The 25,847-nt window shown below is 44.4% G+C and overlaps 1 protein-coding gene across 1 annotated transcript in view; it reads left to right on the forward strand.

The window, feature by feature from the left end:
* Positions 1-25,847, forward strand: part of LOC120019708 (mannosyl-oligosaccharide 1,2-alpha-mannosidase IA-like) — a 161,787-nt gene that overhangs the window by 78,710 nt on the left and 57,230 nt on the right. The window contains exon 4 of the mRNA XM_038963110.1: positions 190-270. Coding sequence (XP_038819038.1) covers positions 190-270 — 81 coding nt within the window. The remainder of the gene's footprint in view (positions 1-189; positions 271-25,847) is intronic.

Below are 25,847 nucleotides of genomic sequence, written 5' to 3' on the forward strand. Positions count from 1 at the left end.
AGGTGTAGCCCACAGCGTTGTCTGTCTGTCAGTCTTTACATTCGGTGTGTGATGTGAGGATATTCCTGCCAGCTGCTGCATGGTCACTCAGCAGGTTGAATACTCCTAATCATGAATCCTTTGTCTCTCTCTCTCTCTCTGCTCCCATCCCTCTCTCTCTCTCACTGTATTTGTTTGTTCTCTCTGCAGAATGCTGAGGTCTCAGTCTTTGAAGTGAACATCCGGTTTGTCGGAGGACTGCTCTCCGCCTATTACCTCTCCGGCAAAGAGGTATGTACCTAACTGTGAAAACGCTGATGCTGCTGCCCAGAACTCTGAACGCTACAACTGGACAAGATCTGATGCATGTGATGAGGAGAAGAGGACCTAGTTCATTCCATTTGACCCCAGTTTGATAGAGACCATGTTAGCTGAGATAATTACATAGAGGTAGCCGCCAATAGTTGAACAACCATTTCCCCTCAGTTTAGAGTGATGCGAGGCGTTAAATAATCTTATTGCAGCCATGTTGGAACAGCGTTGTTCCAAAGTTGCTGAACGTTGAACTGTGAAAGAGAGGTGAGCGCTTTACTGCCCGCCAATCTCTTGAGTGCAGGGCAGTCCTTCAGGGAGATGTAGAGCTATGAAAATATATCAGGGGTTTAGCTAATCTCTTCTGAGAGGAAGGCTCCTTCTGCCTGCCAACTCTGGGATTTGTGTGGGACTGCAGTTCTCTCACGTTGTCAGGAAACTATCTCTTTGGGACCAAACCCGTTTTCTGTTGTGAGTACTATCAGCCCTCTATTTCTCTTCATGCAGGCAGAGGTTTTTAATGACCTGCTCTAATGACTGGCTTGAAGATAAGATAGTCATAGATGCCACCAAATAGGCCCCAAAAAAACCCTGTTTAAAAGCCAACCTGTTTTCGCAAAGTGCTTCTAATGACTCCTCCAGTTGAATTTTAGCAGGCAGGAGGACTTTTCTGACCAGAAGATCTATGCTTTTTATCTGCCCATTTCAGTAGGGTTTCAGGGAACTACTGAACCTTGGTTCCAGGCTAAGTGTCTCTCATAAACAGGACAGTTGCAATACCAGAGTGGGAGGAATCCATTTAGAAGTTCAATGAGCTCAGCAAAGAAAGTCTCTTTAGAGTCTTTCCAAGTCTAAAGGGAATCTGAAAGAAACAGAAGCAAAAGGAGAAGCTGATCTTTGTTTCCTCTGTGTCACACCAATCACTGTAAACGCTCAGACTTATTATCAAGTTGAGGATTACAGAGGCTGGAAACTCAGTTGGCGTTCTGAACAGAAATTATTTTGGCCTCTTACACATTTTCACCTGCAAGAGGTTTTTAATGAAATAGAGAGCATACTTCCCCGCACATGTCGCAGGACTGCGTTTAGATTATGAAGCCATGCATCATTCTGAAGGATGCTGTTTATCAAACATTGCCAATTATTTCAGAGCAATTATCTCATTTAATATAATTTTCCTCCAATTAAGGTAAAACGGTAGGAAAGAGGTCCTCTTGAGTGTTTATGCAATTTGAATTACTGGAGAGTGAGGTTGACAGTAATGCTTTACCTTTTAACACGAGGCTTCTCGAAGTGCTCTTTGCTGACAGACCCCAGAAGCAGCCAGGGTTTTGAGTGTGTTATTTTGCTACAGGAAGTGTCAAGAAGTTGTGCATGCCTTTGTCGTGCTTACCATCATTTTGTTCTGACACGCTGGGAGAGACACTGGGGGAATTTTTCATCACCGTACAGCATGCCCTGTAAAAAATAAAATAAGCTGGCATATTGGATTGCTATGGAAATTCCCTGTATTAATGAATACAAAATAACATGGCAATGTGTTATGTCCAAGACTTGCACACAAAAGCTGGAAAGGCATTGCATTGCATGCGGTGTGTGGAAATCTCATTGAATCTCATAGTCATTTTTGCTCCCATTCATATTAATGGTATTTCTGGACTGTAAAATGTAGATGAGATGTGGTTGAGGAGAGGCAAGTCACACTGTTAAGCAGTGACAGGAACAGGGGTGAGTGGTTCATAGAAGCAACTACAATGGTATCCGCCGGATTTGCAGGTTTATTATTTTACGGTTTGGAGAGTGACTATGTAATCCTTTTATTTTGTTCCCAGTGTATTTATTATGTTAAAATCCTCTCTGTAAGAGGCACTATATCCCGAGGCAGATATCCACAGGACTAAAAGGGCTTACAGTAGGTAGATGTACCAGCCAGTTCATGGTATTTTATTTGCAGATGAATGAACGGCAGGGAAATTGCCAGTACTCTAGTGACGCATCATGCGGTAAGGCTACAGGTTGTGCAGGTTTGTGGTTGAAAGCAACACCTTTTTTGTGGTTCTTGTATTGGGAAGCTTGACCCATGCCGTTTTTCATCATAACCACACGTGATAAGTGTGGGATAATGCTGTTTTGTAATGCTCCGCAGCTTAGCCTGGTCATTGCTTAGTCTACAGGGATTTCCACAGGGAATAGGGTGTTTGAATTACCTCACTGTATAAATCAATTCCCATTATCTCCAAAACACTGTAGAAAACAATATCCTTGAGGGCAGCACTGGGAAATGTTGTCATTGACAAACATAACTAGTGTACCAGGTGTGTTACAGTGTTGTAGTGAACTCCCCTTCATTCTCCCTTGTTGTATTTCAATATCTGTACAGTGAGGCTGTGTCACTCCCAGCAGATTGGATCTCCTCTCTAAAACTGAGCGCACATTGCTCTGTTCACCCTTTCATCCTCTAAGAGAGGCGGACCCATTTGATGTGAGCCTTCAGAACCTGAGTCCAGGGAGCTCCTCCGAGTCCTGCAGGAGAAGGTAGAGGGAGTCGGTTATGTACACCCGACCCACTTTAAGCTGCCTGGAGCAAGACAATGGAGGCTGAGACACGTGCATGAGGCCCGGTGGTGGGTGGGAGGGGAGATGGAGGCAGGCTCTGAGATCTCTCCCTGGCCCCTGTGCCAGGCTCCGAGATCTCTCCCCGGCCCCTGTGCCCCCCTGTGCCTTTCGCTTGGCTAGAACTCAAAGCAGGCTGGACCCTTTGATGACATTTTGTATGTGTAAAACTACACAGATGCACGGCAGGACAGCCCCAGCCCTGCATACTGATAAGGCCTGTCCTTGTCTGTTAGCCAGCCCTGAGATGCCCGATAGGAAGAGCTAACAGACACTTGATCATCATCGTGGTGAAGGAGCCATAAAGAGCCTCTCCTCCTGATTCGCTCATTGTTCTTCTGAGTGGGAGTGGCCTTCGTCTGCATCGCAGACAGCTTAATGTAGTGCCAGATCAATTTTCCAGGACCTTCTGAAATGAGCTATTGATGCAGTGGAATTGTTAACCATTCATAAGTTATGCTGAAGTGAAGGCCACCTAGCCCCAGGTCACCTCTGATTTAGACCTTGGTTGTTTTTCCTACTATGAGTAATGGATGGGATTAATAGAGGGCTGATTTAGGATCAGTGTTATTTATGGCTGGCCAGTTTTCCATCTCTGACGTGTTGCTGAGCGGGACATGCCGACCTGTCAGAGCAAAGCACTTAACGTCTCAATGGATCAGATATTGAGCGGGAGCCATAAGTAATTTTACATAACTGACCGAAAGGAATCAGGAATGAATGGGCTGGATGGACCCCAAAGGTTTTAATATCCACTCCGAGATTAAGGACAGCACAAATACTCATCCACGCTCTTACCTGATTACTGTGACAATCTTACGCTGGGGAGCTTTTGATTATCTTGGATCTTATGTCAATCAGATTTGTATTCTCAATTAGAAGGTTCTTGGGGTAAAAACGCTCCCTCACTAGTGGACCAGTGTACCTTACATGTACCTCCATGCTCCATGGGTATTCAGACTAAGGGTTCAAGTGAGCACTGAGTACCCCACAATGTGAACGTTTTACCATGTCAGTGGAAGGAATATCCCGTACGACTAAATAATTCAGAGATCCGGGGAACCAAGTTAAATACCTCTTTGTGAAACCCGCCTAAAACATTTTCCCAGTCATTTCATGGCAGGGGGTGCATTAGGCTGTGCTATGTCTGAGGCATTAGACAAATATTGTATGCAGATGTATTGCAGAGCTAGCAGTGCTATTTAAACAGTGTGATTCTCAGTGTGCTGCTGTTGAAATAGGCCCAGTGTCTGTCTGTCTGCTGGTCACAGATGATCAGGGCCTGGTCTGTAGGGAGTCTGGCAGGGCTTTGCTGGAGCACAGACAGCCCTGGCTGTGGAGCTTCTCCCAGATACATGGAAGCTGCCTGTTGGATATCTCCCTCTCCATTCTAGATGCAATTTAGACTGGATCTCATATGCTGCCTAAGATTAAGAAACCTGGAACCAACCAACCTGCCTGTTTGTGTACAGGAGCTAGTTACTCTCCTTAGCCAACGATTTAGCTACTAAGCCTGGCCACTGCAGTCTTTTTATCTGTTCTCTGTTCAGTCACATTGTGTGACTGGCAGTGGTCCTTTTGTAACTCTCTGTAATGAGTCATTTCCTACAGTACTCTGCAAGTGGTGTACCCAGAGCCCAACCACTGCCACAGAGGAACCCAAGGCCATAAGCTCTGCAGGCACTGGCTGATGGTGTAGGGAAAAGTGTGTGTGCTTTCACATCAAACAAGGTTTGAACAATGTCACCGTAGGTGTCTTGTCCTTTTCTTATGTTTTGTTATAGAGCTTAGGCTACAGTCCAACTGAAGATACCAGCCTCAGGTTTTGGTTTCTACACGTTGCTATGGAGATGATCAACATAAATGGGTGGAAAGGATACTTCAAAGTGTATAGCCTTTGGAGTGTGTTGCATTGTCAAAGGGATAAGCACACAGACACTGGATCTGTTAGTCACTCACTCATCCACTGACCTTTGAGTTTTAGCATTTGCACAGAATAGTTTTCCCACCGTGTGGCTTTTACTTTTAAATAAGAAGGAAAATAAAATCCATTGGTTGTCTGTTTGTCTCCTGGTTTTGTGTGAGTGAGAATTAGTCCAGTGGAACAAAACTTCCCAGCAGCTGAGACCCAAGGTCAGCATTGGAGTGGGCCTTCTCCCTCTGTCTGAACACAAGATTTTAGGTGTGCCACGGGTGATGAAGCCCACTCCTATTTTTCTCCTTCTCCAACGGGCTGTAGGCAAAACGCCAGTGTGGCCACCAAGCAGGAAGCGCTAGCTACCATATAGAGCTGTCATGAAACCACACCAGCTCCGCAGCTGCTCTCAGCCTGTTTGCTCTGTCATCAAGTGGCTAACTCTGTTTGTGGCTGTGAGGGTTGTTTGGGAAACATGGTTTACCGCTGGCCATCTATTAAAGCAGAGTCTCAGACAAGGAAACATACATTTCCCTGCACCTGCCACGTCCTGTATCCTCTCTTGTCAGTCAGTCAAGCCGAAAACACTGTCATCCGTTCCAATTTCGTTATACAACCGTGATGGGATCAAAACACAGTGTTGCCAACTTTTTGAGCACAGTCAGGGAAAGTAGATTAGTAGGCAAAGGTCATCTCCGGCAAGGAAGGACAAAGTCATGAGGGACTGTTGTTGAATCAAAAATTTCAGTTGAGTCAATATTTTCCTCTTATTTCGTTTCCCACTGAAATGCTAATGCAGTCTTCATGCAATCTCCGTCTCTCAGAGACAGACATTTTGTGCATCTTCATTTTTTTCTACATCTGTCGAGATGCGAAGCCCCCCCCCCCTCCATGACAAGCGAACAGATCAATGAATCATTTCAAACTGCGATTCTCCAGTGACTCACTATCACCAGACCCCAGACCCATTCGCTCCCATTGTTTGCTCAGACGACATTCCTCTATTTGCATGTAAATCACAACTCATTAGCAAGCGGTGGGCTGAAGGCTCGTTACCACTGTTTATTGCTGTTTTGGCTGGTATGATTAAAAAGTACATCTGACTTGTTTATGGCTGGCGGTTGGGGCGCGACAGGGGGGATATTAATCATAGCCAAGGGTCCACAGCCATTTGTATCTGTCACAAGACATCGGCTCTTACAGAAACCACTCTGTTTGCTCTCATTAAGCCACAACATGTAGGAGCGAGAGCGTCGTCTACCCTGTTAATGATGGCTGGGCCAGTGTTTTAGAGTGCCATCATGGATGGGATATGTTTAGCCTTTTACAGTTGGTGACTGACTAAGTCTCGAGACGGAAATAAAGTTGTAGCCTGGAAGGGTAAGTGCTGTGCTGTCACTCAGTCTGTCAGTCTTCCCTCTGGCTTTGGCCACTTGCCTCAGAGAAGTGAGCCTGGAACCTTTTGTTTTCCTACCCGGTGCTTATCTTCTAGTGGTCTGTATTTTCTCTCTGATCTATATGGCTTTTTCAGTGTAAAACACACTGCAGAATATTCTTTGGCGATAAAATGGAATAAGAAATTGAATTTTCGCTCTTTAATCCAAAGATATGCAAACTTCTGATAGCCTATATAGGAAACATGTTGTGTGAAGCTTAATATGCTTTAAATAAGCAAATGAAGGTGATATGAACAGCAGCATACAGTTATGTTCTTTGCCGTAATGGGAATGGCTTGTTTGGTACTTATTGTATCTACCCCTATGAACATAAGTCAAACTTATATTTGCCATATGTTACTATGCATCTCAGTGAACGTACATCCCCAGCTGGGGTGCCTGGAGGGTCCTTGCAATCTGTGAGAACGGCACTCAAGGTGGCACCAATTAATATCTTCATTGGAACCACATAAAGTTACTGTGTTTCCACTGGGAAGGTTTTCACCGTGAAGCATCACACAACAGAACTGCCATATGGCATCATTTAGAACCTACCACATTACAAAAAGTGTGTTTTTATGTTTTGTAGGCAAGCTAATTGATCTGTGCTTACCTGACAATAACTTCTGTAGTGTTGCGTCCCATTTGTGTGGTAGTCTCACACCTGGTAGAGCTCAACAGACTCTCAGGGATCATAGTATGCTGCATTGGAGTGGGAGTTGAGAGTGCAGAAATGCAAAGCACTAAATCAAAGCAATTAAACTGTTACCATGTCACACTCTTAGAATTAGGAATTCTAATTGTATAGGATCTCCATGGTCACACTTGTGTACCGTTGAAAGTCATAACCATATGTTCCTGTCCATTGGAGTGTGAGCACGCCTGGGGGTTAAATGAAGGTGCATTCATGACTCCCGCTCACATTTTACTCTATGCTTAATACGGCGTAACATCTGCTATGGGCTTTGATGACCCAGCAAAAAATGGCTGCATCATTATCGTGTGAATAGGACAGTTGTGCTCTTGGTGTGTTAAGTAATTTGGCCTTGCTGCCTGCTGGACTGGCATTTCCTGGCCCTGAGGTCTGGCCTTTTCTCTCCTCTACTCTCTGCCTCCTGCCTGCCCTGGCTCCCTCTTCCCTCCCTAGGAGATGTGCTGCCTGCCTGGTGCCTGCCTGCGTTGCCAGTCAGGGAGATTGGAGCAGCGCAGCCTAGAACCACACATTCAGGGATCGCAGCATTCATCTTTCCATTAGAGAGGCTTCTATACAAGCCTCATTAGACTAGATCCTCGGAGTTTGCAGTAGAGGTCAACCAGTCAAATGAGAGGCTGGCATTGTGTGAACTCCACAAATTGCTTGGTTTTCATCGTTTCCTCACTCACAAAAAGACCTGCAGTAGGCTGCAATGCTATCTCCTGTATGGGAGGAATGTGTGGATGATGAGATGAATTCAGCAGTCTCTAGTTTGACTGAAAATGTGTGGGGTATAATGCCTGCATAATGTGGAGAAGGAATGCTGTATGGTTTGGCATCTTGTGTTGCCTACTGCTTCTGTGTACCTCTGTTAGAAGGCTGCTCCGTCTCTCTCTGGGTCCTGCGGTTCAGCGCCCACTCCCTACACCTACGTGTCCTCTCAAACAAATGTCTCTCCACAAACACACACACACACAGGGAGTGCATGACTGCTCACCTCCTGAATGTCAGAAGGGAAACAATCTGTCGGCCTCAGTGTGCAGTTAGCACCCAAACATTCCATCCCTGCCTACGCCTCCTCAGGTGTCGCAAATGGTACAATGGCATCCCTTGTGTTTTACACATTTTGTTACGTATTCTGTTGTGACATCCTTCCGAGCTGTAAATGGTCCCAGGCCCCTGAGACTTTCCTGTGTCTGGCTGTGTGTTATGAAATATACCATCACGAGAACAGATGAGATTCTAAGACAGAGGAGAAAGGGCCTTGCTGGAAGCCCCTCTCTCTCTCTCTCTCTCTCTCTCTCTCTCTCTCTCTCTCATGTTCTCTACAGACACCCTTCCATCCTGGCACGTATCTTGAACCCCCCCCCTCCCTTTAAGTACTGTCAGTTCTGTCTTGTCTGGACAGGGCGCAGAGCCCAGGAGAACAGCAGAGCAGTGAGGCTGTGTCTGAACAGAGAAGTGATGGACTTAACCAGTAACCTTGTCCAGGACAGGGGATGTAGGAGCTCTGAGTTTCAACCAGAAACTTGATTGCAGGTCCATATGTTAACTCTGCCAGTCAGCTGTGGCAGTCTCTAATGAGGTGATTTGGAGCATCGTGGCTTCCTCCTGGAGAAAGTCGCAACAGGGAGGCTCAGAAAGTGTCAGAGCCTTTAATCGAATCCATAGACTAGTCAAATGTATTCTCTGTGTTAGAAGTGAGAGGGAACCCAATGGAGTTGAGTTTGTTTCATCCTCTCGACATGACTGCAATGCTAATGAAGCCATCTGCCTTTATAGACCCGGCCGTTTCGCAAGCCCAATTCACCGCAAATCCCATAAACACTCCAAATCCGATGTGCTGTGTTCAAACCAGGGCTTGGAATCAAAATTAATTTTCCAATCATTTTATTTTAAACAGAAGGACAATTCCATTCCACTGTTTCCCGACCAGCAAAATAAAGTTCTTAACCTGTTCCAAACCCCCAAAAAGTACTGGTTTATATCGTTCCTTTTTGTTCCTTCTTTAACCTGTGAAATCCTCAAGTTAACTTTTCTTGATTTATCTCATTAAATGACTTCACCAATCAGTGTGGATAGGCCAGGCAAGCTAGTTGTTTACATGCGTGACGGACAGACAAGTGTAGCCTATGGCGAAAGATTGACATTTTGTGGGTGGGGAGAGGGCGAGAGAGGGTTGAAGAGGAGGAGGAGGAGGCTTGGCTTGAAGCACTGGACATCTTGTTATGACATGCATTTTCTGAATTAGGTCCACATAATTATACCTAGGAGGAGGGGCTTCTATGGAGGAACTGTAGTCATTTCCTACGGTCAAATGACTAGTGGCCTCATGGGTGGAATGTTATTTCATATTTTTAAACTAATTAATAAATGTTATTTACAAAAAACTGCTAACTCTGTATTTGACATGGTACAGGTGTCTTCTTTTTTTGAAGCCCATAACTATGTGTGTGAGGTGTATACTTTAGTTTCAAAGTAGATTAGTTTAACCTCTCTGGGATATGTGGGACGATAGCGTCCCCCACCTGGCCAACATCCAGTGAAAATGCAGAGCGCCAAATTCAAATAAATTACTAAGTTAAATGAAAAATTTAACTTTCATGAAATCACACATTCAATATACCAAATTAAAGCTACACTTGTTGTGAATCCAGCCAACGTGTCAGATTTTAAAAATGCTTTACCGCGAAATTAAACAATGCTATTATCTGAGGATAGCACCCCAGCTAACAATCACAGACCATCATATTTCAACCCTCCCGGCGCGACACAAAACGCAGAAATAAAGATATAATTTATGCCTTACCTTTGACGAGCTTCTTCTGTTGGCACGCCAATATGTCCCATAAACATCCCAAACGGTCCTTTTGTTCGATTAATTCCGTCGATATATATCCAAAATGTCCATATATTTGGCGCGTTTGATCCAGAAAAACACCGGTTCCAACTTGCACAACATGACTACAAAATATCTCAAAAGTTACCTGTAAGCTTTGTCCAAACATTTCAAACTACTTTTGTAATACAACTTTAGGTATTTTTTTACGTAAATAATTGATAAAATTGAAGACGGGATGATCTGTGTTAAATACCGGAGGAAAACAATGTTTAGCATGCTTTCTGGTCACGCGCCTCTAACAAACAGTACACTTCACTGGAGCATCATTCTGAACATGGCTACTTCTTCATTTCTCAAAGGAAAAACCTCAACCAATTTCTAAAGACTGTTGACATCCAGTGGAAGCGATTGGAACTGCAGGAAGGTCCCTTAGAAATCTGGATTCCCAATGAAAACCCATTGAAACAAAAGTGACCTAAAAAAAAAAAAAATCTGAATGGTTTGTCCTCTGGGTTTTGCCTGCCAAATAAGTTCTGTTATAGACACAGACATGATTCAAACCGTTTTAGAAACTTCAGAGTGTTTTCTATCCAATACTAATTATCATATGCATATCGTAGCATCTGGGACTGAGTAGGAGGCAGTTTACTCTGGGCACGCTTTTCATCCAAACGTGAAAATGCTGCCCCCTATCCTAGAGAAGTTAAGACTACCAAGAATCAGTCTGTGTGATCCTGATTTATCCCACTGCAGTAAAAGTTTAAATGTCCTTTGAGCTATCTAGTTAACGTTATCAAGCTTGTGTGTGTGAAGAGCCGCACCAGATTTAAAAACACGTCATAGCGTTGTCTAGTTAATAAATACAACATGAAATGTGGTAACTAAGCCTATAGTATCCTCAACTCACATTCAAAAAGTTAATCCATTCTTCTCTAGCTAATTAAAAATCGATCTCCCTATCTTCTGAATCACGCTTGTAACGTCAGTACAGCAGCCTATGGTAACGTCAGTACAGCAGCCTATGGTAACTTCAGTAGAAAGATTTTCAGCTTTTCGGCAGACACAAAGTGAGGGCTTTGTATAAGCGCTTTGTTGCATTTTTTGTGGGACTAGAAGAAAATAATATTATTAACTATGCTTTTAAAATAAAGGTTCTGTTCCGGACCAGTATGGATCACTTTCGTTCCCGGTTCTGTTCCTTGAAAAAGTCATTATGTTCCGGTTTTTGGTTCTGTTCCCTGAACCGGTTTCAACCCCTGGTTCAAATACACGGCGCTAAGTCACCTTGGTGTGCATTTAATCCCAGATAACTGCAGGCAGTGTAAGATTTCTGCTCAGATCGTAAGCAGATCTATTCGCTTATCAAGAGCTTGACCTTGTGAAGGCAATTGTCATACTGAGAGTTCCTCGTTAATAGCTTAGTTACAGGAAGATGTCTCTATAATTGAAGACACTATTACACATGTTCAGGCCATCAAATAATCGGACGAATGAATAGGGATAGCCCATATTAAAAATGGCCTCCTTGGAGCCGTCGTTGAAGGTTAAGTGACAACGAAGAGGTTCGACGTTGAGCACACAGGGGAAGATGGGCAGATCGTGGATAATGTTTGATGAGACTAGCTTGCTAGCTACCGCCTGGAAGATATTACTCCAGTACATCACAGCCTCTTGTTACAAGCCAGTGAGGGGATAAAAAAAACCTGTCCGGACAGACCTTAGCACGTGATAATGGCTTTCCAGTGAAGTCGAGCAGGTAATGATAAACATGGTCGTGACTAGGGGAAGGCAGCTTGACTCCCACCTCGAATATGGATCCCACCACCACAACCGCCGTCGCCTCTTCTGGGCTGATTAGGCTCTCTGTGTGCCTGAGTGGTGCCAACTGAAACCTCCCTCTGTGGGGATGGAACAGGTGCTTATGAAGTGTTCATTACTCCATACTACCAAGTAATTAGACTAAGAATCTATTTGCAGCGGAGAGAGAGCGAGGGAGAGAGTTGGCTCCGCTTTACTGGGTATCGGATTATTAAATGAGCTGTTAGTCAGGAGAAGTCATCTGTTATTATAACCAATGATATGCCAACGTTCACCGAGGAGAACTTATAATGGCTGTAATCATTATTGTGGGGTAACACTTTCTTGTGATTTAATGCATTATGAATTAATTTATAGCTCCCTCTTGTCACCGTCAGACGCATGGGAAGATATGATAAGTATTCATAACAGCTCATGGCTCCTTAACAGCCTTTAGTACTGTATTAACACTAGAACCACCTGGCCTTTCAGACTATTAGTACCCACTAGAGAATGCTGCCGGGCGTCCCCTTTATCATATGCATCAGATGAATATCAACCCGCAAACATAAGCACCAATGCTTGATAAACACAGTCTTAGAAAAAACATTTTTGTTTCCCTTAGTATACATTTTTTTTGTGTAATCCATTTGATCAACTTTATTTGTAGATTCGATTAGTAATAGAGTTGTACAATTGAATAAAGTCCAGCTTCTTTTGATAAAGTAGAAACAAAAAATATAATGATAATATAACCAGCCAGGTGCACAGGTAAAATTGTTTTCCGTATTCCTAAACAAAAGCACCGCTGCATGAACAATTGTAATTGATGAATTGCATAAAGAAATATTTGTGGAAATATATCCAGACGCTGAGCCGACCAATGGAGGGTGGTCAGAGCTCTCGTTTGACGTTAGTTTCACTTTCATTCCGGCTGGGTTCAGAGCGATGCCTGTTTGGGTGGCCTTCCAGGTTTAATCATTGACACTTTCGGATGGGTATACTTATAATCCCCCATTTTTGTTTTGTTATTTATTTTTCAATTCTTACATTATTCTTATTACCATACCATTTATTTATTGCTTGCAGGGGACTGGGGGTGATGGTTGGGAAGGGGCGGACACCTGGATAGCAAGTTGATGTTTTGTGCCGGTCTGCCTTTGTCATAGCCGTGCGCCGCTCCCCCGAGTAGATTCCCACCAGCCCTCTGTGGTGCTTGTGTCTGTGTAGGTGTGCGTACATATAATTAATATTTGTACTTTATTATTATTTTATCTCTCAGCATTTTAATAGTATTATGTATGTACATATTTTAAATTAGTGTAGATTATTATTCTGGGGTATGAATGTTTGTATATGTGTAATATATGTATGAATGTGTATATATGTGTGTGTGTGTGTGTGCATCTATATATATTTGTGAAAAAGTTGTGTGTATGTATGTATATATATATATATTAAATTTTTTATATGTGTGTGTATATGTATGTACAGTGGGGAGAACAAGTATTTGATACACTGCCGATTTTGCAGGTTTTCCTACTTACAAAGCATGTAGAGGTCTGTAATTTTTTTTCATAGGTACACTTCAACTGTGAGAGACGGAATCTAAAACAAAAATCCAGAAAATCACATTGTATGATTTTTAAGTAATTCATTTGCATTTTATTGCATGACATAACTATTTGATACATCAGAAAAGCAGAACTTAATATTTGGTACAGAAACCTTTGTTTGCAACTACAGAGATCATACGTTTCCTGTAGTTCTTGACCAGGTTTGCACACACTGCAGCAGGGTTTTTGGCCCACTCCTCAATACAGACCTTCCCCAGATCCTTCAGGTTTCGGGGCTGTCGCTGGGCAATACGGACTTTCAGCTCCCTCCATATTCACTTACTGGATAGGGAGAATGCTAGCCATCCATCTATGGAGAAACATAAAACAATTACCTCTAAAATTTGAATATAATCAGATTCTCTCAGCTAAAATTGCTAAATCTTTTCTCTATGCCAAGCAAAAATATTTTGAGTTTGGTGACAAACCACACAAATTACTCGCCAGACAACTTCGAAACAATGTGAGTGACCGAATGATTCACAAAGTTAAATCTGCATCGGGGGAAATACTCTCTTCCCCCAAAGACATCAATGACAGATTCCATCAGTTTTATGAGACTATATACATCTAAAGCGGATCCTAACCCCTTAATTATGCAAAACTTTTTGGAGGACTGTAATCTTCCTGCCCTGAACCAGGAAGATTCTAACTTCCTGAATAAGGAAATATCTCTTGAAGAAATTCGAGAAACAATTAAATCTCTAAAGAGTGGCAAGACCCCGGGCCCAGATGGATACCCTGGTGAATTCTATAAAACATTCAACAACATGCTCTCTCCCTACCTGCACAAAATGCTACTTTGGATGAGGTGTTCATTACAGTTATACATAAGAAGGGTAAAGATCCGGAAGAGGTAGGATCATACAGACCAATATCCCTCCTTAATATGGACCAAAAGATTTTAGCAAAAAGTCTGGCTAACAGGCTTAGCACTTTAATTGGCAAATTGGTCCATTCGGACCAGACCGGCTTTATCCCTAACAGAAACTCATTCTTCAATCTCAGGCGCCTCTTCAACATTATGTATTCTCAGAGGTTACCTAACGTGGACCATGCCGTTATATCTCTTGACGCCGAAAAGGCCTTTGACCAAGTTGAGTGGTCCTATCTATTCAAGGTCCTACAGAAATGTAATATTGGAGATGGGTTCATAAATTGGATCCGGCTTTTATATAGGAACCCCTGTGCGAGAATACTCACTAACCAATCATTGTCTCACCGATTTAACCTTTACAGAGGGACAAGGCAGGGTTGTGCGCTGTTGCCTATGCTCTTCGCCCTAATTATTGAACCTCTCGCTCAGGCGATCGGATCTCATGCAGCTATACACGGCTATAATACTAAAGATACTCTAAATAAGATTTCCCTATACGCAGATGACATTCTCCTCTATGTAACAGAACCCCACGCTAGTATTCCAGCTATTCTTGATGTGATTCATTTGTTTGGTACCTTCTCGGGATACAGAATCAATTGGAACAAGAGCGAATTAATGCCCATACGGTTGCAAAACACCTCTTGGCTATCTTCAGAAAAATGTACCTACCTAGGAATTGTAGTTACCAAACAATACTCATTATTTAAAGAGAATTTCCCCTCTCTGATGCAAAAACTCAAGGCAAACATACAATTTTGGAGAACTCTCCCAATTTCTCTGCTCGGAAGAATTAATGCCATTAAAATGGTCTTTCTCCCACAACTGCTCTACCTATACCAGAACATCCCAGTATTCATACCTACATCCTTTCATAAACAACTGGACTCAATTATCAATCCTTTCATCTGGGATTATAAAACACACAGGATAGGTAAAAAACACCTCTGTAAATCCAAGATGGAAGGAGGATTGTCTCTCCCAAATTTTATATTTTACTATTGGGCCGCTAACATCCGCGCTGTTATGTTTTGCTGGATGACGCACCTCTGTCATCCAGCTGGCTTAGTATGGAGCGTCACCCCTTCTCTATTGGCGCTGTGATTTTGTCGCCTGTCAATCTGGAGATGTCACTTTATCGTAACAATCCTATTATACATAGCACAATCCGGATCTGGAAGCAAATTAAAGTCCACTTTGAGCTTAGACCAATATCATTCATGTTCCCTGTTGCCAGGAATCCCTCCTTTGCCCCCTCTAACCTTGATAACACCTTTGAGCGATGGGGAGAGCTAGGGATAAGTACCATAAGGGATTTATATATAGAAGGGACCTTTGCTTCGTTTGAGTTGCTGAGTGAAATTTATAATCTTCCCAGAAGTAACTTTTTCAGATACCTACAAATTAGAGACTATGTTAGAAAACACCTCCCAACATTTGGGAATGCTAAACCGTCCATGTTTGACGGATGGATAGAAATATGCCCCACCTCAGACAAACTGATATCTCGTCTATATGACGCTTTTCAATCTGTTAGCACACCTTCTACAGATGCCATTAAGGCAAAATGGGAGGAAGAACTAGGGACTGACATTTCTGTGGCAGACTGGGAAGATGGCTTGGAGTATATCCACACATGCTCCATTAACTCCAGACATCGTCTCATACAATTCAAGGTATTCCACTATTCCAAAACCAAACTGCATAGGATATTTCCTGATACATCCCCTATGTGTGATAAATGTCAGGCTGCGCAGGGTACACTACTCCACTGCTTTGCCCTATGCTCTAACTTGTATGGTTATTGGTGAGGAATTTTTAGGATCCTCTCTGAAGTTCTGGAGACTTCAATAGACCCAGACCCGCTTCTGATAATCCTGGGAGTGTCTGATTCCCTAAACGGATTAACCAACCCCCAAAAACAACTAATCTCTTAGTCTCATTTCGGCAAAAAAAATGTATCTTGTTGTTTTGGAAGAGGAGGGAAGCGCCCTCTACCAAATTATGGCTCAGCGAATTGGCAAACACTGTACACTTAGAAAGAATTAGATATATTCTGAACAATAAATTATCAACATTTGATCAAATCTGTCAGCCTTTGCTCTCAAGAAAAGAGACACTGAGTTTGAAGGTAGGCCTTGAAATACATCCACAGGTACACCTCCAATTGACTCAAATGATGTCAATTAGCCTATCAGAAGCTTCTAAAGCCATGACATAATTTTCTGGAATTTTCCAAGCTGCTTAAAGGCACAGTCAATTTAGTGTATGTAAACCTCTGACCCACTGGAATTGTGATACAGTGAAATAATCTGTCTGTAAACAATTGTTGGAAAAATTACTTGTGTCATGCACAAAGTAGATGTCCTAACTGACTTGCCAAAACTATAGTTTGTTAACAAGAAATTTGTGGAGTGGTTGGAAAATGAGTTTTAATGACTCCAACATAAGTGTATGTAAACTTCTGACATCAACTGTACATGCATACATGCATACATTAATAATGCATTATGTTCAGGTGGTTGGTAAAAATAAAGCATAGCCGATGGTTCTCAATCCAAGTGGTTTTATTAAATACCTCTAAGAGGTATTGACCTGGGCGATCATCCATCAAGCCCATTGACCTCTGTAGAAAAGTAATGAGTCCCCATCCTGATGAGGGCAAAATGTACATAATCACACTATATTTGACTAATGAGACATTTTGGGACATGGTCCAACCACTACAAGCCATACAAATGACCCAGTTACCGTATGTGTGTCTGCTGCCCTGGACCCCTCGTATTCTAGAGAGTAATATGTTTTTCTACAAGTCTGCCACCACCGGTGCTGTATTCTGTCGGGAGAGAATTGGTTTTGCCTGGCGCTCTTCATTGTGCTGTGACACACTGTATTGTTATGGTGCTCCAGCAGTGCTAACGGTAATGCTAGGCAACAGGGTCAGGTCCTGGAGCCAGGGAGGAGATGATTGAAGACAGAAACTCATTTCAGGCTGTCGCCTCGCGCCTCGATGGGGTTCAGGACACCCTGGCTCCACTTCACATATTACAGGCACCAGCATCACTTTCCACTGAGACTATTCGTTTGGGAAAGTGGATTAAGACAGATATATTCAAGTTTAGAAGTTTAGCTGTATGTTTAGTAATGTGCTTTATTGGTAGAGAAAAAAAGAGAGGGATACAACTTTAGTTTTCTTGCTCCCCCTGCAAACCCAGTTTTCTCCCTTAACAAAATGTTATTTACTTCCCATGGTGGAAGAAGCCTCTCCAGAGGGTTATGGCCTAGCTATAACCTGTTAACCGGTGACATCATTTCTCCTCGCCACTGTATGACTATGAAGTGGAGTTAAAGGAGCATAGGGGTGTGATGATAAGTGTGTGGCCTGACGTGCTGAGCGGGGTGTGTGATTGGATATCTGCGTTGTCAAACGTGGCCAGCCACAGATTCACATCGCTCTCAGCTGGGGTTGTTTTATCCGGACAGCAGGCAGCTGTTTGAAATTCACACAGGAGATCCCAGGTCGCTATGTGTCCCCCCCCCCTCGAGCATTCGTCGGCATTTGGCTTTTTGAAGATTGTCTGCCCACACTTCACGCCACAGTTTTACGAATGGAATTGAAGTGTTTGTTTTGTCTCTTAGGTGAAGTGATTGGCTAGGGCTCATTTCCATAGCAACTTGTTCAGCTTTAGAGGTAAATGCACACTAGACCACCCGTTCTAAACGCGGTGTGGGAGGTTAAGTGCAGACCTCGTGAAAATACACTGCTCCAAAAAATTAAGGGAACACTTAAACAACACAATGTAACTCCAAGTCAATCACACTTCTGTGAAATCAAACTGTCCACTTAGGAAGCAACACTGATTGACAATAAATTTCACATGCTGTTGTGCAAATGGAATAGACAACAGGTGGAAATTATAGGCAATTAGCAAGACACTCCCAATAAAGGAGTGGTTCTGCAAGTGGTGACCACAGACCACTTCTCAGTTCCTATGCTTCCTGGCTGATGTTTTGGTCACTTTTGAATGCTGGCGGTGCTTTCACTCTAGTGGTAGCATGAGACGGAGTCTACAACCCACACAAGTGGCTGAGGTAGTGCAGCTCATCCAGGATGGCACATCAATGCGAGCTGTGGCAAGAAGGTTTGCTGTGTCTGTCAGCGTAGTGTCCAGAGCATGGAGGCGCTACCAGGAGACAGGCCAGTACATCAGGAGACGTGGAGGAGGCCGTAGGAGGGCAACAACCCAGCAGCAGGACCGCTACCTCCGCCTTTGTGCAAGGAGGAGCACTGCCAGAGCCCTGCAAAATGACCTCCAGCAGGCCACAAATGTGCATGTGTCTGCTCAAACGGTCAGAAACAGACTCCATGAGGGCCCGACGTCCACAGGTGGGGGTTGTGCTTACTGCCCAACACCGTGCAGGACGTTTGGCATTTGCCAGAGAACACCAAGATTGGCAAATTCGCCACTGGCGTCCTGTGCTCTTCACAGATGAAAGCAGGTTCACACTGAGCACATGTGACAGTCTGGAGACGCCGTGGAGAACGTTCTGCTGCCTGCAACATCCTCCAGCATGACCGGTTTGGCGGTGGGTCAGTCATGGTGTGGGGTGGCATTTCTTTGGGGGGCCGCACAGCCCTCCATGGGCTCGCCAGAGGTAGCCTGACTGCCATTAGGTACCGAGATGAGATCCTCAGACCCCTTGTGAGACCATATGCTGGTGCAGTTGGCCCTGGGTTCCTCCTAATGCAAGACAATGCTAGACCTCATGTGGCTGGAGTGTGTCAGCAGTTACTGCAAGAGGAAGGCATTGATCAGGAGCATGCCCAGGCGTTGTAGGGAGGTCATACAGGCACGTGGAGGCCACACACACTACTGAGCCTCATTTTGACTTGTTTTAAGGACATTACATCAAAGTTGGATCAGCCTGTAGTGTGGTTTTCCACTTTAATTTTGAGTGTGACTCCAAATCCAGACCTCCATGGGTTGATAAATTTGATTTCCATTGATAATTTTTGTGTGATTTTGTTGTCAGCACATTCAACTATGTAAAGAAAAAAGTATTTAATAAGAATAGTTCATTCATTCAGATCTAGGATGTGTTATTTTAGTGTTCCCTTTATTTTTTGGAGCAGTGTATATTAGGTATGTTAATGTGAAACTCCACACCGGTCTCTGTCTTGTGCAATTCCTGAACATATCAAAGGGATTTCTCTCTATTAGAACAATATTATCGATGTTGCGTCCAGAAATCAGCCGTCTTCTTCAGAGGGAACTTTTTGTATTTGAGGGAATGTCTAGCCTTTCTAATGTGATGTGGTGCTGGCTGGTGGGAGATTTGTAGTGACTCAGACTGACTCAGTCGTTCCTCCCTCACAGAGCTCTCTAAATGTAGTCCCCAGATACAGCAACCTTGATTCTATCGCATCCAGCTCAGGGATTTAGAGCTGAGTTCAGTCTAGCGAAGGATCCTTCCATTTTTAAACGACACAGCCATGCAGGAAAGAGAATCTCTGTGAGTGACGAAACTACACTCACTGTTCCCCCACAACAGCATCCTTTGACACAGTCTGCGAGGCCTCTGCGAGGCCCATGACAGTATATGAAGTGTGAACTGTTCAGCCTCCTCTGGGCCATCCCTGTCCACTGGCTCTGAACAAACTGTCCTTATTGGATTACTATGGAAGAGCGGTGACAAGCCATACCCATAACACCCAGGGTTATCAGGCGCTCTCTCTCTAGTCCTCAGCAGCAGTGGCTTCGTCCCTCCCTAAACAGTATTTAGGTTGAGCACAATTAGCAATCTGTTTGTTCCCAGAGAGCCAGAGACAGAGAGTCCAGAGAGCCAGAGTCCCAGAGAGCCAGAGACAGAGAGAAAGCACCTCTTATCTACTAGCTGCTCGGTTCTCATCGTTCATCTTCTCCCAAGTCTGATATAATGACCCTATTTCTCCCTCTACCATAAGAGGATGAACCAACCGCCCGCGTTCGTTCTATAGCATATTCTGCTGAACACACACGCCGTGGTTTGACAAGGAGAAAATTGGTTTGGGCGACGAGGTCACACATTGGGGTGAAGCCTTCAGCAGATTACCGCGGCTTTATCAGCTAAGAAACCGAGATGCTATAAGTTCTTAGTGTGTTGACAAGCCCTCGGCTACACTAGTTTGGTTTACCACCTCTCTACCCAGTGTGAATGGGGAAACGAGTATTAGCTGACTTCTTGCCCATAGTGCTCCTCTTAGAGGATATAATTGCTACACCAACTCTCTGCGGATGTAGTTTTCTCCACACCTCTGTGCTCCACTATATGCCCCTACAGCTCAACATTTTTCCTCCAAAATCAATCATGTCTCGTACAAAACTATACACAGCATTTATTTTCAAGACTTGCTAAGACCACCCTGCCTATCATGTCTAACCAGCTGTCTCTCCTGACGGTCTTCTCAGTTTGAGCAGTCTTTTTTTCCAACTCTCCTCCCTCTCAGCCGTCTCTAGCATATGGATATATCTGGCAGACAGTCAAAGGGCCTGCTAGTTTCAGGGACCCCCTGCAGCACTCCTCCAGTCAGTACAGTAGTTAACTTCTCTGTAACAGTTAAGTGGAAGTTAAACAGCACAGCCAGAGAGTTTCAGCGGGGTCTCTCTGACACTCAGACTCTACTGTTCCGTTCGGGAGGTTAAGCGTGTTGTCATTGTCTCTTATCTCTCCGTTCGGGGAGGCTGATAAGCTTAATAAGCCATCTGCAATGTTAATGTGCATCGCTCAGCGCAGGAAGCTACGGCAGGAAGGAATTGAACAATGAAGTGTTTCCCTCGACGTCATCACCATATCGGGAGAGATGCTACTGTATCTTATCTGGGCTGAAAGGGATCCAGTTCAACCGCTCCAGTGGAGTTGTTGCTCTGTGTTACCTTGTATTAAACTGTATCAACTGATGACAGCAGGCAAGTAAGCACAGGGGGAGTTTACAGATAGAGACTGAATCCCTAGAGCAGTTCAACATCTCACTGTTTCACTACTTCCTGTGTGCTTACTGTGCACATGGACAGGTCTGTAGGGCTGCAGAGCTGGAGCTCAGCAGGCAGAGCGTGTGTGTGTGTGTGTCTGCACGTGTGTGTGTGAGCATATTCCCTTCAGGGGATACACTGCTCAATTTAATGTATTTTTACCAACACTTCAAAAGACAGGACTTACGTTCCAATTACATCAGTTTCTTGTTCTTCTATATGTATTCCCTGTGCCTGGTTGGGTGTCAGTATATCAAAACATCAGCACAGATCCCTAGTTGTCCTTTTGATGTGACGGATGTTTTCAAAGGTTATACCATCTCTGTGAGGGAAACGTTTGGGCCGTGGAGCTCTGAAGACCGGCGGGCTGACAGGCTGGCGGCGTTGTTTTGCTCTGTGCTCATTTAGGGCCCTGCCTGCAAAAGAACTCCCATCAGCCTTTGTTCTGTGTCAGCCTGTTTCAAAGGTCAACGCTGGATGATCATCAAAGCTAAAAACATCCCTCGCCCCTCCATTGTTTCTGGCCCAGCGTTACGTGCTGATGTGAGGGGCAAGCACACAACAAAACCAGGTCACCAGCCTTGTTTTTCCAGCATGCCGCAAGCAGATGCAGTCACTCTCTGAATGAAGCTGGTGTGGTGACTGACCTTTGTTATTAAAAAAAATGATTTGCATTTTTCTATAATGAACCCACCCTGCATTTATGGATACCTCCTATTATGCCCAGAGGGACTTTATGAATGAATATCCCTAGGTTATTTGTTGCATGCATTGAATGCACTGCTTTGGGGGCATGAGTTGTGGTGTTCTGTGGAATGCAAAGTAGTCTACTGGCGTCTCTTTTTTGGATAGTTCCGGTGTTTCTACTAGGGCTGGGAATTACCAGGGAACTCACGGTACGATGCCGTTACGATTATGTATGGTGATTCTCACAATTCTATATGTATTGCCATTCGATACCGTGATTTTTTAAATTGTCATTCGATGTTCCAATCGTATTGCTCATCATATGTCTGCTGCAGAGAGACGGAACACGTTTTGATCAGTCATGGAAATAAAAGTGCTGAAAACAAGCTGGCTCCCTAATTTAAAAAGAAGGGAAAATATTGGAGGTGTCAAACACAAAAAGAATATCCCGATATGTAACTGTATCAAAAAAATGTTTTCCCATCACTAGTTTCTACATTGTGTTTTGACTGGAGCCCTGCCGCTAACTAGGTATGTGAACAGTCATACTTGTGTTACTCGAGAATATGAGTGAACTACCTCGCTATGACTTTTTGAAATTGGCTTGTGTTTCTACTTTAAATTATCTATACCATTATTGTCTATGCAACAGTATTTTCCTTACATTTTTTTCACAGTCAAAAGAGCTGACTGTAACAGAGCCACGAGAAGGGAAATATCATGTTCAGTCTGACGAGGTGGTGTTTGGCTCTTAAAAATACTATTTCCTGGCAAGCATTCATTCCGACTAAAATCTCCCTACAAACCACCTAACCTAGGCTACATTCCATCCAATAATCTCCCTACAAACCACCTAACCTAGGCTACATTCCATCCTATAATCTCCCTACAAACCACCTAACCTAGGCTACATTCTATCCTATAATCTCCCTACAAACCACCTAACCTAGGCTACATTCCATCCTATACTCTCCCTACAAACCACCTAACGTAGGCTACATTCCATCCAAGAATCTCCCTACAAACCACCTAACCTAGGCTACATTCCATCCTATAATCTCCCTACAAACCACCTAACCTAGGCTACATTCCATCCTGTAATCTCCCTACAAACCACCTAACCAAGGCTACATTCCATCCTGTAATCTCCCTACAAACCACCTAACCTAGGCTACATTCCATCCTATACTCTCCCTACAAACCACCTAACGTAGGCTACATTCCATCCAAGAATCTCCCTACAAACCACCTAACCTAGGCTACATTCCATCCTATAATCTCCCTACAAACCACCTAACCTAGGCTACATTCCATCCTATAATCTCCCTACAAACCACCTAACCTAGGCTACATTCCATCCTATACTCTCCCTACAAACCACCTAACCTAGGCTACATTCCATCCAAGAATCTCCCTACAAACCACCTAACCTAGGCTACATTCCATCCTATAACCTCCCTACAAACCACCTAACCTAGGCTACATTCCATCCTATAATCTCCCTACAAACCACCTAACCTAGGCTACATTCCATCCTATACTCTCCCTACAAACCACCTAACCTAGGCTACATTCCATCCTATAATCTCCCTACAAACCACCTAACCTAGGCTACATTCCATCCTATAATCTCCCTACAAACCACCTAACCTAGGCTACATTCCATCCTATAATCTCCCTACAAACCACCTAACCTAGGCTACATTCCATCCTATAATCTCCCTACAAACCACCTAACCTAGGCTACATTCCAAGTCGGGATGATGCACAAGGAAGAGTTTTCTCCTCATGACATAATGGGGGTGAGCCCAGTGATGCGCTGCAAATGTGGATTAAAGGGTCGCGTTTCACACACGAGAGGAGGCCTGTCAAGTGTTATTGAGTCCAGGAACAACATATTACATCAGGGTTTTTATTGTGGTCGTCCCCTCTAATGCGTTTTAGTTTATGAACGTGGTCGTCAATCCCCACATCCATTTCCCTCAATTGAGTTGCATTACAAAGTGAGAACAGGCAGGTGTTTAGGCTGTTTTATTAGAAGTACATGGACTATACAACTATTTCAAGGGCATGTGCTGTACAGTATGAACCTGGTGTTGACTTGAATGATGGTGTTACGCTCCGCTGTGCTCTACTGATTCTGGAAAGTGTTGTGCGCTGCACGCGTGCACTTTCTCCCCTCCCCACTGACAGCGGATAATGAATGTGTGCGCTCTCAGAGCAGGGAACTGTGTTCGTTCGATTATTATTCTTTTTTTTCTTTCTTTCTTCCCTCTGATTGAGGGCGCGTGGGGTGGAGGAGGAAGCGAGTGCCCTGTAAATTAAATGTGAGAGCTGACAGTCCGTCCTTACCCAGCATGCTTTACTGCCATAACTGGAGCGTTGGAGTCGGGAGTCGTCCACCCACCCGCTGCCGTGTCTCTCCCTGAGTGTCTGAGCGGCGTCGTGGTAACCTCTCAGACTAGCGTCTTGTCTGAAACCGGGCACGCTTGCCCTTTGTGCTCGCTCTGTAAGCTGCTGCATTGACACCTATCTCCTCATCTCGCTAAGGCTATTGGAGGAAGATCTTATCCCGCCCTGTCGTGTCGGTGTTGCGTAGATCCCTTTGTATGAGGTCTTTTATGCTTTGAGGTTAGTGCAAGCTAGCATCCAGGTGGAAAGGATACAGGACGAAAGGATTGTATGCTATTTGTTCTGTTTTCTCTCCTAGAGCCGATCTGGCTGAGGGAGAGGCTGGCTGACATATCCTCTGGGAGTGTAGTAGTCAGCGAGGAAGAGGACCAGGGCCAGAGCTCTCGTGTCCATGTGGTGGAGAGGGCTTTCAGCAGCACACGTGTGTCTGTTCCCCAACACAATGCCATAATAATGGTTCCTGGGCTGGGAGTTAGAGGGGCCAACAGGGCCTGGCAGACAGGAGCTGCTCCCCCTGGCTCCCCTGGCTCATATGCCTGCCTGACTCCCACATGCTGGTATGGTGGAGCCCAGCCAGGACAACCAAACAGCCAGCCAGCCTAGATGCTGCCCCCGCCTCTCCTTTCCTTCTTTCTCTCTTATCCATCTCTCACTCTCTTTTTCTCTATGTCGGGTATCCTCCCCTCTTGCTTTCCTTTCCCTGTCCTCTGTCTCTTTCTCATGTGTTCTCTCTCTGTATGTCCTCTCTCTCTCGCTCCCTCCCTCAACCTCTCCTCTCTCCACCCTTCTGCAGGAACAAAAGGCCCTGAGTGGGGCTGAGGATTGTGCAGGCCAGGCAGGCTCTGCTCTGTGTGTGTGTCTGTCTGTCTGTCTTCCCAGTTCCACTAATCCAACCTGCTTTATCGCTCCTGACAGGTGGTCCCTGGCGGGACACAGAGCATTCACTCCGCAGAAGCTAAGAGCTCTCTCACTATCTCGAGCTCTCTATATGTCTCTCTCTCTCTCTGTTTATTTCTTTCTCTCTGTCCCTCTCACTCACTCTCCCTCTCTTTCCCTCCCTACCTCTCACGCTCTTTCCCTCCCTCCCTCTCACGCTCTTTCCCTCCCTCCATCCCCCTCACTCTCCCTCCCTCTCACTCACTCCCTATCTCTCTCTTTCCCTCCCTCCCTCTCTCTCTCAGCCACTCGTTTCCATCTGAATAGCATCACAGACACCAGTTACTCCCTACATACAGACACGCACAAAACACTCACTGAAATAAAAGCCATTTTCAATAACCTTTAGTATGGTCAATGGTGCAGTGAAAGCTGTGATGGACGATAAGGTTGGTTGATGTAGCCTACCCTACCATCTCTTCCTCTCCCTTTCTCATTTTCCTCCTGGTTTACCATGTGTGTGTCTTTGGTCTATGTGTGTGTGTGTGTGTGTAGATGCCTGAGTTAATGCATTGTTGCAGCTCTCGTGTCCTAGCAAGAGCTGTTCACCGGGATCACGCACAGTGATAAAACCCCTCTCACTCTATTACCTAGTGTCTGCTCATTCATCTCACATCACCCCCCCCCCCCCCCTCCCCTTAGCCAGCCGTGTTACGATGTATCTGGGACATAATAAAGACGTCCGCTATCTAGGCTCCTAAATATATCAATTATTCCCGGT

The sequence above is a fragment of the Salvelinus namaycush genome, chromosome 24 (assembly GCF_016432855.1).
Source record: "Salvelinus namaycush isolate Seneca chromosome 24, SaNama_1.0, whole genome shotgun sequence".
NCBI classification, from domain to species: Eukaryota; Metazoa; Chordata; class Actinopteri; order Salmoniformes; family Salmonidae; genus Salvelinus; species Salvelinus namaycush.